Source organism: Thrips palmi, unplaced genomic scaffold (genome assembly GCF_012932325.1).
Source record: "Thrips palmi isolate BJ-2018 unplaced genomic scaffold, TpBJ-2018v1 HiC_scaffold_10, whole genome shotgun sequence".
Lineage (NCBI taxonomy): Eukaryota > Metazoa > Arthropoda > Insecta > Thysanoptera > Thripidae > Thrips > Thrips palmi.
The window spans coordinates 17,708,413-17,724,919 of record NW_023144621.1 but is presented as its reverse complement, the minus strand read 5'-3'; the positions used below and the strand labels follow the sequence as shown (position 1 = coordinate 17,724,919).

At 56.2% G+C, this 16,507-nt stretch overlaps 3 protein-coding genes across 3 annotated transcripts; 2 read left to right on the top strand and 1 right to left on the bottom strand.

Annotated features, from left to right (window-relative positions):
* Positions 1 to 164: 164 nt before the first annotated feature.
* Positions 165 to 4,325, top strand: LOC117654473 (laccase-4-like). Its single transcript, XM_034401132.1, has 10 exons — positions 165 to 497; positions 1,188 to 1,224; positions 1,330 to 1,541; positions 1,634 to 2,122; positions 2,204 to 2,327; positions 2,644 to 2,861; positions 2,945 to 3,098; positions 3,178 to 3,396; positions 3,518 to 3,739; positions 3,813 to 4,325. The coding sequence occupies exons 1-10, from the start codon at positions 414 to 416 to the stop codon at positions 4,037 to 4,039; spliced, it is 1,986 nt and encodes a 661-aa protein (XP_034257023.1). The 5' UTR covers positions 165 to 413; the 3' UTR covers positions 4,040 to 4,325.
* Positions 4,270 to 8,065, bottom strand: LOC117654472 (ATP-dependent RNA helicase DDX54). Its single transcript, XM_034401131.1, has 13 exons — positions 7,925 to 8,065; positions 7,529 to 7,720; positions 7,267 to 7,434; positions 6,971 to 7,179; positions 6,740 to 6,886; positions 6,489 to 6,657; positions 6,184 to 6,394; positions 5,830 to 6,095; positions 5,538 to 5,744; positions 5,133 to 5,464; positions 4,926 to 5,061; positions 4,680 to 4,836; positions 4,270 to 4,531 (listed from the first exon to the last, which is right to left on the bottom strand). The coding sequence occupies exons 2-13, from the start codon at positions 7,718 to 7,720 to the stop codon at positions 4,326 to 4,328; spliced, it is 2,400 nt and encodes a 799-aa protein (XP_034257022.1). The 5' UTR covers positions 7,925 to 8,065; the 3' UTR covers positions 4,270 to 4,325.
* A 1,063-nt stretch (positions 8,066 to 9,128) lies between these two features.
* On the top strand, positions 9,129 to 16,069 carry LOC117654475 (glutamate receptor ionotropic, kainate 2). The gene is made up of 9 exons (XM_034401134.1): positions 9,129 to 9,249; positions 9,767 to 9,870; positions 10,112 to 10,291; positions 13,052 to 13,210; positions 13,302 to 13,509; positions 14,745 to 14,932; positions 15,025 to 15,127; positions 15,204 to 15,393; positions 15,582 to 16,069. The coding sequence occupies exons 1-9, from the start codon at positions 9,156 to 9,158 to the stop codon at positions 15,868 to 15,870; spliced, it is 1,515 nt and encodes a 504-aa protein (XP_034257025.1). The 5' UTR covers positions 9,129 to 9,155; the 3' UTR covers positions 15,871 to 16,069.
* Positions 16,070 to 16,507: the final 438 nt, after the last annotated feature.

Genomic DNA, 16,507 nt, shown 5'->3' with positions numbered 1-16,507 from the left:
TACTGACGCGTGTGGGGTGTGCCATTATGACACTGTTCAGACCCCCAAATTTCGATCGCGTTTCCCCACGGGGTGTCACGGGTTGCCGCGGGTTGCCGCCTGCGTGCTGCCTGCTGCAGCATGCTGGGCGCGCCGAGTGCTGCGGAGAGGGAAGGAGGGAAGTGCGGGGGATCACGGAGTCATTGCGATTCCTGCCCATCCCATCCCGTCGTTCCGAAAATCCGGAGGCAATAAGGACGGCTTCATAATCCAGATAATTTTGCTACCACTTGATACTGGGCTATAAAGTTTACCTGATCTAAGGAGACATGACGGGCTGAGGCTGTTGCCGCCTGTTGCCATTCAATGGCATTGCTGGCATTGCCGAAGCGCGAAGCGACACACGACGGAGCGCCGCCATCGCGTTCGGCAACATGTGGACTCGCACCGCCCTGTGTTCCCTGTGTGTGCTCGCCCTGGGCATCGGGACGCAAACCCAGGCCAAGCTCAGGACCATGGTGAGTCGGAGAAGACACCACGCCGTTTCGCCAATATTAACATGTCTTTCGTCATTTTTGCCGCTGCCACTTGAGTGATCATCTGACAGAACAACGCTGTTATGTACGAATGCGCCACACACTTGTTGTATTTGCTTCAAATATAGACTTTCAAGTCCTGGTGGGCTTGAGGTAGTGCCTGCTGCTTTGCAACAGAATGAGAAAATAAACTCATTCCGTCCAAATTTTAAGTCAGTAGACGTCCCTTTGGATTCGAGTCGATGCATACTATAGCAATAGTACGGGTCAACAACAAAAGCCAAACCTGACCGAAGTTCAATCGCGACTGACTACTAAACGTTCCTGCCAGCTTTCGAGGGAGGCGGACGAAGTGGGGCGTTTTGCCTGCCGTTCAGGCGTTTTTAGAGGCCGTGTGGAGGAGACACCAGCTGACCGTTTAACGAACAGGCTTCGCGCCTCAACAAGCAGGCTTCCACTAATCCCCCAGCGCGATTCCTTCTCTGGGCGCCGCTTTGCCGCTTCGCCGCTTTATGGCCGGCCGAACTGATTACTGCACAGACAATCGCGTCAGGCAATCGGCACACGGTCGCCCATTAGCAGATTGCTCGGCCCGGACCGAGTTGCCGGAGCCATGGAACGGAGCTGGCCGGGACAAGAAGAGCCACAATTTGTTCTCTGCTTTTTCTGTAGGAGTTGGAGAGGACTGTGGACTTCGGCCAGGATGTAGGTGAGTGCCAAATTGCCGCATGCACGCACAAAATCACATTGCGGGGAGACCGGCAAAGGGTGGGTCCGCGGTTCGAACACGCTAAGTTGAAAATGTTTCCCGCAGGCGGCAGCAGCCACCCGTGCTACCGGCCGTGCGGCGAGCCCATGCAGTGCAACTACACCATGACGCTGTCGCTCTACTCCACCTGGAGCATGCACTGCGGGGACTGCCCGCGCACCAAGAGCCACTGCAGCCTGCCCGGCTGCATCACGGCGGGGGGCACCGACCGCGTCGTGTACGCCGCCAACCTCATGGTGCCCGGGCCCGCCGTTCACGTGAGTGGCAAGGACACCCTGGCCGCCCTGGCCGCCCTGGCCGCCCTGGCTCCGAGCCCGCCACCTTCATGACCTTGACGCACTGCCTTCAGGTGTGCGAGGGCGACACGGTGCGCGTCCGCGTGGAGAACGCCTACCCCAACGAGGGCGTGACGCTGCACTGGCACGGCGTGTGGATGCGCAGCACGCCCCACATGGACGGCGTGCCCTACATCTCGCAGTGCCCCATACAGCCCAGCAACGTGTTCGAGTACATGTTCAGGGCCTACCCCGCCGGCACGCACATATGGCACGCGCACATCGGCTTCCTGGAGACGGACGGGCTGTTCGGGTCGCTGGTGGTGCGCGAGCGGCGCAGCGCCGACCCCCACGCCGACCTGTACGACGAGGACCTCGCCGAGCACGCGCTCATGGTGTGGCACTGGTACCCGCACCGCAGCGACGAGTACCTGCCGCTGCGCCTGCACCGCAACGAGAGCGTCAGCGGCGCCGGCCTGCTCGTCAACGGCAAGGGCGTCATCCAGGACGTCGGCGGCGTGCGGGGCCTGGACGCGCCCCACGAGGAGATCCGCGTGCAGCAGGTGGGACGCGGCGTGACGCGGTTCGAGTGCCCGTCCTGTTCCTGTTGAGGCTCGAGTTTACTTTGGCCGCTCTGCCGACAGGGCAAGCGCTACCGCCTGCGCTTGGCGTTCAACAGCGCCATCTACTGCCCCGTCCACCTGTCCATCGACAACCACACCATGACCGCCATCGCCAGTGACGGCGGCGACATCAAGCCGGTGCAAGGTGAGTGGCGAGCAGCGGTCTGCTTCACCCAGTCAGACACTGTCCCACAAAATGGTGCGAAATCCAAAGGGACCGACGACTTGCCCTCGACTTGTGGTCAAGTGACCTCTCAACAGTCATCGCCGAACCATTTAGACTGGGCAGGGCACAGCCGATAGCGTGGGTAATCCCACCAAGTTTCCACCGAGAATCTATCTTTATTGCCGGATTGGTTCCTGTGGCCCTTGGCGGTCGGAACGTCGGTACCACTGTCCCCGCAAGGAGCCACGGGCCAGTGCCATTAACTACCATTAACCACAAACAATGGTCTGCCCAGTGGACAGCCTGATGCTGAACGCGGGCGAGCGCTGGGACGTGGTGGTGGCCGCGGACCAGCCCGTCGACCAGTACTGGGTGCGCATGCAGGCGCTGGGCGACTGCGGCGCGGCCAAGGGACGCGTGTTCCAGCAGGCAGCCCTGGTGTACGAGGGCAGCAACGCGGCCAAGCCCGCGGGCCAGCGGCCCAACTACGAGAGCAGCGGCCGCGTGGGAAAGGTTGCTAAAATGAAATACTCTAAAACACTGGTGGATGTTGACCACTGGGATTTGAACCCACGACCGCTTGGCTTTCCCTCCAGCTGCTGAACCCCATGCAAGTGGTGGCTACGGACTATTCCCAGTACGAGTTGGTGCATTTGATGGACCTGGAGAACGTGGAGCCTTCCGTCCACGGCGACATCTCCGGCCCCGCGGACCACATCCTGTACATGACCCTCGACTTCAAGTTCTACGGTAAGCCAACACCCCCCCCCCCCCCCCCCCCGGCTGTCCCGCCGGCCGCCACTCACTTCCGCCCACTGGCGATGCGCAGACGAGCTGGCGGCGCCGGGGCCATACCCGCAGAACAACGCCGTCACCTTTGAGTTCCCCGCGGTGCCGATGATCCTGGAGCGCTACGAGAAGGACCCCGACCGCTTCCTGTGCACCGCGGCCACCGCCCACGAGCACTGCATCGACACGTACTGCAGCTGCCCGCTGCGGGAGATCCTGCCGTTGGGCGCGCTCGTCGAGATCGTCCTCGTGGATGAGAGTGAGTCCAAGGAATAGGTCTAGTGGTTTTGCCGCTCGGTCCCTCTCGCATTCGTGGGGCGTCCCGCACGGGTGCGAGAGAGACAGAGTGGCTGACGAGCTTCGCTTGGCCTCGGCCGCAGCCACGGACCGCGCCCAGGACCACCCGTACCACATCCACGGCACCAACTTCCACGTGGTGGCGGCGGGCTCGGTGGGCGCCAGCGTGTCCATGGCGGAGGTGCGGCGCCGCAACGAGAGGGGCGACATCGCCAAGCGCCTGGACGCCACGGCGCCGCTCAAGGACACCGTGTCCGTGCCCAGCCAGGGCTACACCGTGCTGCGCTTCCGCACCAAGAACCCTGGTGAGTCCACGGCGCCCACATTCCAAGCTGGGTCCAAAGCCAGGATGACGCTCACGCTCCACTCCGCCTGCAGGGTTCTGGTTCTTCCACTGCCACGTGAGCAACCACGTGCACCTGGGCATGGGGCTGGTGCTGCAGGTGGGCAACCACTCCGACATGCCGGCAGTGCCGCACAACTTCCCCCGCTGCGGGAACTACGTCTTCGACCCCGAGGTCCCCGACGACTCCGGGTCCAGCAGTGCGGTGCCGTCCTGGACGGCAGCGCTGGTCCTAGCAGTGGTGGCGCGCTGCCTAGTGTAGACCCTGTGCGGGGGCAGAGCGTGCAGCTCGCTCCTCTCAAGCCAGGCTGCAGGCTGACCCGCAAGAGGCGTCTCTTCCGCACTCTGGGGGAGTCTCGTTGGGGCGCGAGAGAGCCAGACAGAGCCGGGCATGTGCTGTGCAGTCCCTGTGCTTGGAGCTGCGTGCTGCACCATGAGCGCAGCGCGGTTCAACGGTGTCAGAAATCTCAATGTCGAAATAATACATTATGCTTGTAGAGAACCAGAAATATAGTGCTTTATTTAAATAAAAACATGTACAAACCACATCATCTCTTAAATTTACTTCTGAACTCGCGCTTTTTAGCTTGAATGTTAGCCACCTTGGCGCCATGCTTCGCCATGACATAGGCCTTGTGTTTTTCTTTGCGGAGCCTCTTCTTAACAATTTGATCCCTGTTTTGAAGTGCTTTGTCTCTCTTCTTTCTCTCCAACTTCTGGTTATGTCTGCCCCAGTGCGTGTTGGGATGAATAGCTATAAAAGAAAAAAATGAGTAACAGTTGAACATAATGGTCAACATGAAGTGCAGCGACAGAAGCCAATGTAAGGCAGATTTTAATAAACTTCTGCTACATGCTAAAGATAAAAGTGAATAAATGCTAGGCACCAATCAGTAACTTACACTTGGTTTTACGTTGAATTTCTTCTCCTTCTTCATCACTACTATCTGCCTTGTCCTCAACCTTATTCTTTTCCTGCCAATTTTGATAACGGCCACTCTTAAAAGTGGATGGGATCCATTGACCTGCTTCTGTTTTGATCATTGTAACCTTTTTCTCCTAAAATAAAAAGAAACAAGGAAAAATGCAATCAGTGAGGAGAGTGATAGAAAAGAATTATGTACAAGCCTGGGAGTTTGTTTCCTTACCGGATTAACTTGAACCATCTTCTTCTTCTTGCGATCCCACTTCATTTGCTGCTTTTTGTGTCTCATCATTTCATCAGTATCACCAGTAAGGTCAAGAGAAGCTGCGTTTGCATCCTTGGTGAAATTGACTGACAACCTAGATAGTAAAAGATAATTTAATACAGATGGCATCAACTGAAAGAAAAAGGAATAAACAATTGATCTTACCCTTCCTCCAAGTATTTATCTGGTGCAGAATATGGAATGTAGTGCTTCTCATCCACTTTATTTTTATTCCTCATTTTCTTAGCTCTTATAGTTTCAGCATCATAAATTCTTCTTTTAGCTGGATTGATTATTGTGCTGAAGGTATCATCAATGTCATCCTGGGTGCTGCTTGTCAAAGCTTGAGGAGATTCCAAACATTCAGCATCAGTTTTCAATGAGAGCTCTTCTCGTTTCAGTTTGTGTTTTCCTATGTTAGTGTCATGGAAATCTCTTTTGGCTTTCATTGCTTGGTACTGTGAGGAAGCAATACTACCTCCCAGCTCAAAGACAGTCTAAAAACAAAGAAATAAATTATTAACACAATGTTTTGGTGAGCATTTGAAATTAAAATTTGATTGAACTAACCCCTTTAGGACGATACTGCTTCATTGCACTAAGCAATGTTTGTTTATCAGCTTCCAGTGGCAAACAATGGATTTTATTAAAAATTGGATGAGCACCTAGTTTAGTAAAATCAAGCTCTCTCAAGCGTCGCACACTCTCTACTGAAGCACCAGTACGGGTCTGTAGGTATCGAGAGTAGGCATTTTTACATGTTCTTTTCTGACTCTCCTGGATGGTAAGAAAAGAAAAATGAATTAATTCACAAGAGGCACACAAGTATCCAGCTAACTCCCAGACCCAGATTTTCACACACCATCTCAACATCCTTGATCAGCATCATATCAATATTTGCTTGTTCTTCTTCAATCAAGGGTTGCGGAACACAACCAAACACTCCATCTGCATCTTCATCATTCTCATTGTCTCCATTTTCTTCCTTCTCTTTTTTGATATACATAGCTGTCTTTGCTTTTTGAATGCCTCTTCCCAAAAATAAATGCAAATCAAGTAGGTACGGTAGTTCTTCAGTGGAAACAAGAGAGTACGCTGTTCCACTGCGGCCTGCTCGAGCGCACCGACCTGAAGCATGAAAGGAACTTTTATTATGCATATATTGTATTAAAAATCTTGTACTGTATTTCAGTCTAAAATATAAGATAATACTAACCCACTCTATGAATAAAAAGTTTGGCTTTTGCAGGGAAGTTGTAGTTTATTACATTATCCAAGAAGGGAATATCAATACCACGAGCTGCCACATCAGTTACAATTAAAGTCCGGACTGTTCGGTTTGCAAACTTAGCAACGTTTATTTTTCTGGCTGAAGCATCTAGGGTGGAATATACACAGGAATTTGATATTCCAGAATGAGATAAGAGCTGCAATAAATAGACATTTCTTAAATGTAAAATCTCATAAATGTGAAGATATGTTAGTCATAAGGCTTTTCAAAATAAGAGAGAGATATCTTACCATGCTAACATATTCACAATGATGCTTAGTAGCAACAAAAATAGCACTCTGAGAATCATTACCAATGGCTTGCTTCAATAATACCAGAAGGGCTGCATCCTTGTCTTCAGGTCTGCAGTTCAAAAATACTAATTTCAGAAGTTCAGGCAGTTTTGACTCAACATCCAACCTGCCAAATGAAAAGAAGTAAAGGATAACATATCAAATTACACATAAAATAACTAAATTGATGAAGTTTACAAAAATTGTACCTTAACAGAACTGGGTCTGCCAGTCCAGCTCTAGCAAATTCAACCAATACTTTGGGTAGAGTAGCAGAAAACAACAAAGTTTGTCGGCTATCCGGGAGTCTCCCCAAAATATCATTCATTTGTTCTCCAAAACCCATTTCAAAAAGCCTAGAAAAATATATAGAAACAGTTCCTTAGTTGTGGCAAAGAGAGAAAAATGGAAGAGGTGTCTGAACTGTGGCAATGTTTTACCTGTCTGCCTCATCAAATACTATATATTCTACTGCATCAAGTTTTAGATCCATTTCAACACACAAGTGAAGAAACCGTCCAGGAGTTGCAATAATTATATCAGGATTTCCATGCATAGCTGTGAATTGGTTTTCCATAGAATCCCCTCCAAGGACACAAACTGATTTTAAGCTTGTGAAGCGACCAATCTCTCGTACAAATTTTAAAGTCTGGAAAAATGGAAGGGACACAACATACAGTACAGACAGACTGAAGTAAATATAACACTAAATTTTCAAATCAGTTGAGTACAATACCTGAAGAGCTAACTCTCTGGTGGGCGAAAGAATCAAAGCTCTTGCACCTACTTTGGTAGCTCGTACCTTCAGCTTTTCAAACATCGGAATAAGAAAACATGCTGTTTTACCACTTCCAGTGCGGGCCATGGCCACAACATCTCTTCCACTCATTACAAGAGGAATCGTCTGAAATGATAATGAAGCAAAGAATTGTACAGGAACACCAAAAACAACAACGTAACAATCAAAACACTGTGTAGCAGAAGGAGGAGCAGCTCACCTTTCTTTGGATAGGTGTCGGAACTTTGTAACCGCGTTTCTTTATTCCCTTAAGGATCTCAAAACTTAAACCTAAACATTGGAAGCCTCCTCCCTTTTGGGATGTTTTCTTCGGTACAGGAAAATCTCCTTCATCGCCGTCAGTGGGCAAGGAAAACCCCACCACGTCTTCCACTTTTTTAGAGGAATTCATCTAAGAAAAAATACAGAATGGAGAAAGACTATTAGTGGAACAAGGGCTAAAAAAGAACTTCGAAGCAGAGGTTAAAAGTACAACTGACGACAAAGATTAAGACAAGTAATTTAATAACAAAAACGTTTGATTTAAATAAGTGAGTTTCCAGTAGATGAATAGACATGGTTTCCTGCTAACGACAAATTTAAATGCAAAACTCACTTTGATAACACGGCAAATCCTTGACAACTCATAAAAAAACACTGCTTTCCCTTAACCACGTTAATTTTGGAGGTTAGGCTGGCGCTGTCAGTGACACGTTGCGCGAGGCTACCATCATCTCCAGGTATGAGAAATATAACATTCTTTATCTCAAGATTATAGGACTTTATAGTCAAGGACTCTACATTCATGAAGAGTCCTGTTGAGGGGGACTGAACGACTCTTATCGTAGTAATAAAATCAAAAGTCTTCTTTTTTCTATTTCCAAAAAGAAGATTCTGCTGCACAAGAAATGGCTTGAGTTACAGATACAGAAAAGTCCGAGCGAGTCGGGGGTCTCGTAAGTTTCCAAAAAGTCTTGGGAATGGACAAAACGAAACAAAACATGAATGAGCACCATAATTCGTTTCTTTATATATTTTTCTCATAGTGGAAGCAATTTAAAACGGATTTCAGCGAAATTAAATTGAAGACACAAACAAATCAGAATATTGTTTGGAGTGCAATTCCATAAGCTTGCGCGACATATTACTTCCGCCCCACCCTTCCGCGCTTCATTTCCTATCTTCTAGACGCATTCTCTGAAGCACTCAGCAGAATGATTCCAAACAACAGCGCGTCAGGCCGAAGCTACTGTCTTTCACTTTGGCCTGGGGAAGTCCCTTGGGTGCGAGCGAGACGGAGCGCACCCTGTGCAAAATGGAATGGTGTTTACGCTGCTGAAGCGCTGACGCCTCGCACCACTAGCCAGCGCAGCTAGCGCCACCCACTCGCCATTTGGCACCTCGCTGGACAGGCGTTGGGCCCCTGGCAGCCCCTGGCAGCCCCTGGCCGTCAGGCCGGCAGCCCCGTGAGGCGTCGGGCTGAGGCGCACACGTCGCGTCCTCACACACATTCCGTGCCGCCCAGTCGCCCAGTCCGTCAGAGGGCGTCGAAGCGTTAGCACCTCACCCGCCCAACCGACAGTGCCGACAGGCCGAGCTGACGAGTAGCAGGGGCTGCATCGCTGTGCACACACGGCCCGCCACGCGAGGCGGCGCCTGTCGTGATCCTGAGACGCGTCGACGCCGACGTTGACGGCGACGTTGACGAGGGCGTGACGAGGGCCGGACGGGGCATGTCGACGCCGTGGACTCCGCGCCGAGCCTCAGACCTGCCCTGACTGCTGGCGGCCCTGGTCCCTGGCCCGGCGCAGGGGCCGACGGGGACGTCCAGGACCAGCGCCGCCGCCATGCGCGCCGCCGGGCTCGTCAACTTCCTCCTCACGGGGGTCTGCCTCACGCCGGACTACGAGGTCCTCAAGAAGAACAACACGCTCAAGCGAGGTGCGTAAGCGGCGTAGCACTGCGTACCACCACACTGGCAGCCAACGAATGTGACGTCATATTCGTTGGAGTGTGAATTTTGTCACGTTCGTTTGAATATGATGTCACATTCGTTTGAACGTGATTCAGCCGTTTAAGTAGGGTCTCAAAATCGTTTGAACGTGGATCAACATTCAAACGAATGTGACTAAATTCACATTCGAACGAATATGACGTCACATTCGTTGGCTACCAGTGCAGCCACCAGCAGCGGCGTAGCGGCGCCATATTGGCCTGCCCCCGCGCCGCAATGCACCCCGGCCGTCCAGAGGGCTCCGTCCCGCCCAGTGCTCAAGGGCGGATCCAGATTTGCCTTAAGGGAGGGGCAAAGTAGCACTTTTTGCCTCCGCGCAGGGGCAGTGTGTTTCTGTTTGCCTCCTTCCAGGGGTGGAATGTTGTGCGAGGGCGCAAAAGGCCCATTGCCCCCTTTCAGCCCGCCGGCCGCGCTCCGACCCTACAATGTTTGTTCGTGTTGCAGAGGTGGAGTTGCTGTCGGACGACACCCACATCCCCCAGGATGTGTGCCTCATCCCGGATAAGAACCTGCTCGCTGGAAAGAAGCTCACCATCGCGACCTGGCAGGCAAGCGGCTACTCAAAATAAACCTAAATTTCAGCACTCGGACTCCGAATTCCTTCATCTCGAACAAAATTCAGCTATTAAAAAAAGTATTAAAATTTCACTTTAAAAAAGTACGGAAGGAATGGTAGCCAGCTGCTGTGACTCAGTATAGTAGGCTCCGAACAGTGCTTTCGTCGCTGTCTCTCTCGCACTCACGGACCCGCAGGAGTGCGAGAGAGACAGAGTGCCTGGCTGCTCGCAGGACTGGCCGTCGAGCGGCACGCGCAAGGATGAGAACGGCAACCAGGTCGGCGACGGCTTCGCTTTCGAGTTCGTCGACATCCTGCGGGAGAAGTTCGGCTTCTCCTACGAAATCATGCTGCCCGACGAGAACATCCTGGGCGACGCCACCAGGGGCATCCTCGGCCTCCTCCACAGCAAGGTGAGGCCGTGGAGGCCGTGACCCAGTCCAGCCAGTCGGCCGTGCTCCCATTCGCTGGCGCGCCACTCCGTCGCCCTGTCTCTGTCGCACTCGTGGAGCGGCCCGCAGGCGTGCGAGAGAGACGGGGCGACGAAAAGGCTCGGCCGGCTCATTTTGCGCATGACGACCCAGAAAGGCTCGCCGCGCCGCCCGGCGCCGCTCTGTCCCGAGTCACGGTGTGAGTGCACACTGCACACGGACGGGAGGGAATCGGAACCAATCGGAACCAGGACACCCGGGTGGACGGGGTGGCACCGAAGTGGCCTACTCAGAGTGACTAATGATTGTTTTTCGGTTTCCGCCAATCCCAACAACCTGCTGTCGAGTCCTCGGCCGGGTACCCCATCCATCCTTTCGATTTCTCGCGAGGCGTGGGCGTGACGGCGCGAGTGGGCCTCGGCAGGTTCAGGGTGCCTTCCGAACTGGTTCAAGGTTCACAGAGAAACCTTCCGGCTGGTTTGCTGGCCAGTCGGCGCCAGTCGGGCAGCCCCAAGCGGGGTTCCTGTTTTCGTCCTCCGGCCTTGCCCGCCTTGCCGGCCTGTGGCCGCGGTGGCCGCTAGCGCGACGCATCTGTTTACCCCTCCGCGGCGCCGCGGCCACGACAAACATCCCCGACTGCTTCGGGCGCCCTCGGGCACCTCGAGCCTCGACGGCGCATGTCGCAGGGGAAGCCAGCGGAGATGCGGCGTTGTGTCCGCAACACCGTAAGCAGCCCCCGCGTCTCGCCCCGCTCTATGCAGGCCGCGGGTGATGCATTGCCCACGGCCCGGCACTCAATGCGGCGGGGTAAAGCGAAGCCTGGCGGAGCGGCGCCCACCCTTGGCCGTGAAGACGCTCCTCGAACGTTGCCGAACTTGCCGGGGGCGGCCGGGGGCGGCTGGGGGCGGGAGTTTCGCAAACACGCCGCGTCCCCTCTGTCGCTGCTGAAAGGCCCGGGGGGTGCCGTGGTGGTATGGCCGGTCAGAAGGGCGATACCGCAACAGTGTGTCTCCCCGCAGGGGTGCGAGAGAGACAGAGTGCTTTCCGGAATCGCCCCTCGAGACTTGGCGAAGCTTGGAGGACTCCCGGAGACAATCCTTGGCCACCACCACAACTGCCATACCGCGTTTCGTTGACTCGCCCAACCCAGAAAATGTACTAAGCGGAATGCAGGCTCCTCGTTTTGACCTCTGGAACGGCCGGAAGCCAATCCGTGGCGATCACGAGGTGGCCGAGGACGGCGAGGACGGCGAGGACGGCGAGGACGGCGAGGACGGCGAGGACGGCGAGGACGGCGAGGACGGCCGCCTCCCCTCCGCCTCGGCCGGCGGCGCACGCAGCTCACGCCGTTTTGCAGACGTGTACGCGGTCGATGTGGGGCATAGATTTGGAGCACCTCTTTGGCGCTACCGAGGTCTAACGACGCGCCGTCGGCACTCCAAGGTGCCCTCGGTGGTGGCTCTTGCCGAGACCGTCACCGAGCTGTCGCCGAGGCCGTCCCCGAGGCCGTCCGCGAGGCCGTCCCCGAGGCCGTCCGCGAGGCCGTCCCCAAGGCCGTCCCCGAGGCCGTCCCCGAGGCCGTCCCCGAGGCCGTCTCTGAGGCCGCCCACGAGGCCGACGCCGACGCCAATAGAGACAGCAGCAGCGTCCCTCGGTTTTTCCTCAGTCCACCCGTTTGGCTAACGAAATGTCGAACGGAGAACCACCGTGTCAATATACACAGCGCGACAATCTTGCGCACGTCCATTTGCCGTCCAAACTCACTCACTCAGTCGCCCCTCCCCACGCCGCGCCACCCCGCCCCGCACAAAACGCGCACACAACGCGCAGCGCCGCGCTTCGATCTCATTGTGAGTGGTTCACACGGTGCGAGATCGCATTGCGTCAAGTCGAGTGTAAGGGAATATCGACCGAGCGTGGCGCACGGCGATGAGAGACGCCGCGATAACCCGCGGTTGCGTGTTCGAATCCCCGCGGGAGCCAGCCGGCGTTAATTTTCTGTTTGCTCTATTTTTTGGCGGCCACGCGCGGTGCGGGTGGGGCCCCTCGCCTGTTGCGTTTGGATTGCGCCGGGAAGGCTGCATGCGGTGCAGGGTCGACTCTCGTCCTCCTCGACCTGCCAGAGCTCTGCAGAGGCCGCTGAGGCTGCAATGTTCGAGGTCCTTCTCCGACCCAAGCGCCCCCAGCAAAGGCCTTTATCATGGGCCACTCTAGGGCTCTAAAGCCTCTAAAGCTGCAAAGCTCTAAAGCTGGCCGTCCGAGTGATGAGTCAGAAGCGTCCACAGTGGGCCAGAAGACCGTCGAGGTGGTCAAATGGATTGCTTTCCGAACGAGGAAGTGGGGTCACTCGTTCGGTTCGAGTCCCGTTCTGCGACCCTGGAGCTCAAAACGCGTGTAGAGTTTTGGCCACCTGCGCCGGTCTTCTGGCCCAGTGTGCCACGCTTCCTGTTGCTAACGAAGCCCCGGCGGCCTAACCGTCAAAGAGCTTCGGGCACCTCTTGACGTGGGTCGATGCTTGTTTGGCGCTGGTCCTCAACGCGACGCCCCGGCCGGCCTTTTAGCGACTTGGTGGCCCTCCGTTGGAACCGGCGACTCAAAAACCCAATCGATAGCGTCGTAGCGCCGTACCGAGGCGGCGTGTCCTCGGGGGCGCGACAACGCGAAATGCAAAGGAAGTGCGTCGCGGCGCGTCGCGGCGCGTCGCGGTGTATGAGCGCCTCCATCATTGTGCTTGCCTTCCAGAAGGTGGACATGGCCGCGGCGCTGCTGCCCGTCACGCCCACCACCATGAGGCTGGCCAAGCCGTCCATCTCGCTGGGCGAGACGGAGTTCGTCATCCTGATGAAGCGGCCCACAGCGTCCGCCACGGGCTCCGGGCTGCTGGCGCCCTTCACCACCGAGGCAAGTCTCGTCTCCCTCTCGCACTCGTGCGGCGTCCCGTGAGGGTGCGAGAGAGACAGAGCGTCATTCCTGCATTGCGGCTCGTTGGCAGGTGTGGCTGCTTATCCTCGTCTCCCTGGTGCTGGTGGGCCCCGTCATCTGCGTCATCATCAAGATCCGGAACTACCTGGTGCGCCGGAAGCGGCCGCTGCTGGTCCCGGACGACGACCCGGAGCCGGAGGACTACTCGCTGCCGGCCTGCGTCTGGTTCGTGTACGGCGCGCTCATGAAGCAGGGCTCGACGCTCAGCCCTCGCACAGGTGGGCCCCCAATCAATGGGCAACGCCGGGCAACGCGCTGGTTCGCGCCTCCTCGCGGACGTGGCGGGGCGGGGCGGGGGGCATGATCCAGACCGATCGGATCAACATGCCATGTTGGCTGGCCATCATGCTGATTTGATCAATTATTCGACCAAACGGGGGCGCGCGTTGCGGCGTGTTGCGAGGAAGATAGCAGTTTTCACTCCGCGCCCGGAACGTGGTTAACGTAAGCACGCGCGTGAGTTCACCACTAGACAATCCAATTTATTACACCGGGTAAAAAAGAAGACAAAGAAGTAGATATGAGGGATTTTGATTCACAAATCGACTGGCGGCCCGGACCTCGAACCTGATCTTTCAGGAAATGTGTGGGTTTCGGGCAAATGTTCGAGTTTCGTCTTTCGTACCGCGGGCTTTGTCTTTTCCTGACCGGCGCTCTTTCGGAACGCGACAGAAAACGCGCTAAGCGGCGACGCGCGCTTCGATTTACCGCGCGATTGATACACGTCGGCGCGGTGGCGACTTGGAAAATGCGACTTTGATGATTACAAAGCACCTCGCTGCCTTTCGCCGTTCGGGCCAACCGAAGCAAAGCGAGGATCGATGCAAAGCAAGGCTGTCGCCCGCTGTCGCCCGCTGTCGCCAGTCCGTGTGGTTAGATCGCGTTTGTCACCTCCGACGGACGACGGCCGCCCCTCCCCCGCCTTTCGGTGGCCCGTCCGTCCCCCCCCCCACTCGATAAAAAACCCTTCCCGCTTTGTTCCTATTATTGCTATGCCGACACTGTGCAGCTCTAATAAAGCGTGCCGACAGCAAGGGGATGGCTAAACGCCGCACACTGGGTGCTTCCTTAGGGTTACGGTGTCGCGACGGTTCGTCGGCCCGTGACACACGGCGTACCGCCGCCCCTCCCTTGACTTGCGTCCCCCCCCCCTTTTGGCCTTTTGGCGACCACTACCCTGCCGCCACGCCACGCCACGCCACGCGTGCTAGGCTGTCGTCATGCACGACTCACACAATCGTTACTCCACACCTAGCGGCTGACTGGTTCCGAGAGGCGTGTTCGTCGCTCCGTCTCTCTCGCACTGAAGAGGCGTGCCGTATGGGTGCGAGAGAGACAAACCGAGGCAAACGACCCTCGGAATCCGTGCAGGCCGGCATAACGACGCCCCCGCCGCCCCGCTTGGCCGTGGCGCCCCGCCGGCCCGGCCGTGGCGTGGCCTTTGTTTTTCCAGACTCGACGCGCATGCTGTTCGCGACGTGGTGGCTCTTCATCCTGGTGCTCACGGCCTACTACACGGCCAACCTCACGGCCTTCCTCACCCTCTCCAAGTTCACGCTGCCCATCACGGGCCCCAAGGACATCCCCAGGCGGTACAAGTGGTTCGCCGAGCAGGGCAGGATCCTGGAGAACGCCATCTTGGTGAGCGCCTCATGCATCTTTTTAATTTCTTTTTCAGAATTGAGATTTTTTTTTAGCGGCAAGCGTTTTTAAATTGTGTTTTCCACCCTCAGAACGAGACGTACTTGCCGGAGCTGCTGCCGCCGCGGTTCGAGCCGCTGCCGTACCTCAACGAAACGCGGGAACAGAGGGTCCTGCAGCTCGTCAACGATGAACGTGAGATCTGCCTTCAGCCACCGGGAACACAAATTCGTTTCCCTTCCCAAACTGAGGCACGTCTCTCTGCCGACAGACCTGGTGTTCCTGGAGGAGAAGCGCAAGGTGGAGTACCTCATCTTCCGGCAGTACGTCAAGCTGACGGCGGCCAACGAGAAGGAGTCGCATCGCTGCAAGCTGGCTATGACGCCCCAGTCCTTCATGAGTCACACGCTGGCCTTCTTCTACCCCTTCAACTCGTCGCTGGTCAAGCTGTTCGACAAGACGTGAGTGTCGCCCCGTTGGCGTTCGCTGCGTGCGTCCGCAGCCGCCTGACCCCACCCGAAGGACCCTTTCGTCGCTCTGTCTCTCTCGCACTCATGGGTCTGCCCGTAGGGCTGCGAGAGAGACAGAGTGACGAGACGATTCCCCGGGATCAGTCCGCTTTCCGCTTGACCGGCCGCCTCTGCTGCAGCCTCATCAGCCTGCTGGAGGCGGGCATCATCAAGTACCAGCAGCGGCGCGCGCTGCCGCTCAACCAGATCTGCCCGCTCGACTTGAACAACAAGGAGCGCCAGCTGCGCAACGAGGACCTCATGACCACCTACAAGGTCATCGGCTCGGGCTTCGTGGCGGCCATCGTGGCCTTCGTGGCCGAGTTCGTCATGCAGGGCTGGCACCGGCAGCGCGCCAAGAAGCGCGCCGCCAGCGCGCAGCGGAAGGTGAGGAAGGGGGCGGCCATGTGTCGGCCAGTTGTGGGCTGACCCGTAGTGGTAATGGTAATGGCGAGGTAGGCCGCGCGCTCCTCACTGGTGTTCGGCGGGCCGGCCTATGCCGCGGTTCGCAGGCGCTTCAGCGCGCCGGTGTCGTGCCATGAGTGTAGCATTGGCAGAAGTGTGGAGTGCAGCCATCGCGCGGTGGCTGTACCCATCCCGGCAGTCCGCACGTCGGGGGCACAATGGCTGTACCCTCTTCCGATCGTATTTTAGCGGGTACATTCATCCCGCGATGACTGTACCCGCTCTGGCATCCCGTCACGGTGGGTTCAGCCATCGCGCGATACTTGTACTGGCGCAGTCTTATCCGTCGACTGGGCGCACTGACCCGACTTGCCTTGTTTCGGGCTTTACCGCCTGCGAGGTAGGCCACGAATCCGGCCTGCAGCACGCCAGTGTGGAGACGGTGGCCCATCTTGCCCCTGTAAAGACGACAGGGCGAGGTAGGCCACCGTCTCCACACTGGTGTGCTGCATGCCGGATTGGTGGCCTTCCTCGCAGGCGCTACCACTACCCTCACCGTTACTGATCGTAGGGCCCCCTCGAGCCGCTGAACCTTCCGAACGAATGGTGGGCCAGAAGACCGGTGGGCGGTCAAAATCTCGGACGCTTCCTGACCTCCAGA

Coding starts and splice junctions, on each gene's coding strand:
- LOC117654473 (XM_034401132.1), top strand. CDS start 414: ATGTGGACTCGCACCGCCCTGTGTTCCCTGTGTGTGCTCGCCCTGGGC. Junction 498..1,187: donor AGGCCAAGCTCAGGACCATG/GTGAGTCGGAGA, acceptor CTTTTTCTGTAG/GAGTTGGAGAGGACTGTGGA. Junction 3,099..3,177: donor CCTCGACTTCAAGTTCTACG/GTAAGCCAACAC, acceptor GGCGATGCGCAG/ACGAGCTGGCGGCGCCGGGG.
- LOC117654472 (XM_034401131.1), bottom strand. CDS start 7,720: ATGAATTCCTCTAAAAAAGTGGAAGACGTGGTGGGGTTTTCCTTGCCC. Junction 7,180..7,266: donor CCAGAGAGTTAGCTCTTCAG/GTATTGTACTCA, acceptor CCATTTTTCCAG/ACTTTAAAATTTGTACGAGA. Junction 4,837..4,925: donor AGATGGTTCAAGTTAATCCG/GTAAGGAAACAA, acceptor TTTTTATTTTAG/GAGAAAAAGGTTACAATGAT.
- LOC117654475 (XM_034401134.1), top strand. CDS start 9,156: ATGCGCGCCGCCGGGCTCGTCAACTTCCTCCTCACGGGGGTCTGCCTC. Junction 14,933..15,024: donor TCCTGGAGAACGCCATCTTG/GTGAGCGCCTCA, acceptor TTCCACCCTCAG/AACGAGACGTACTTGCCGGA. Junction 15,128..15,203: donor GCAGCTCGTCAACGATGAAC/GTGAGATCTGCC, acceptor CTCTGCCGACAG/ACCTGGTGTTCCTGGAGGAG.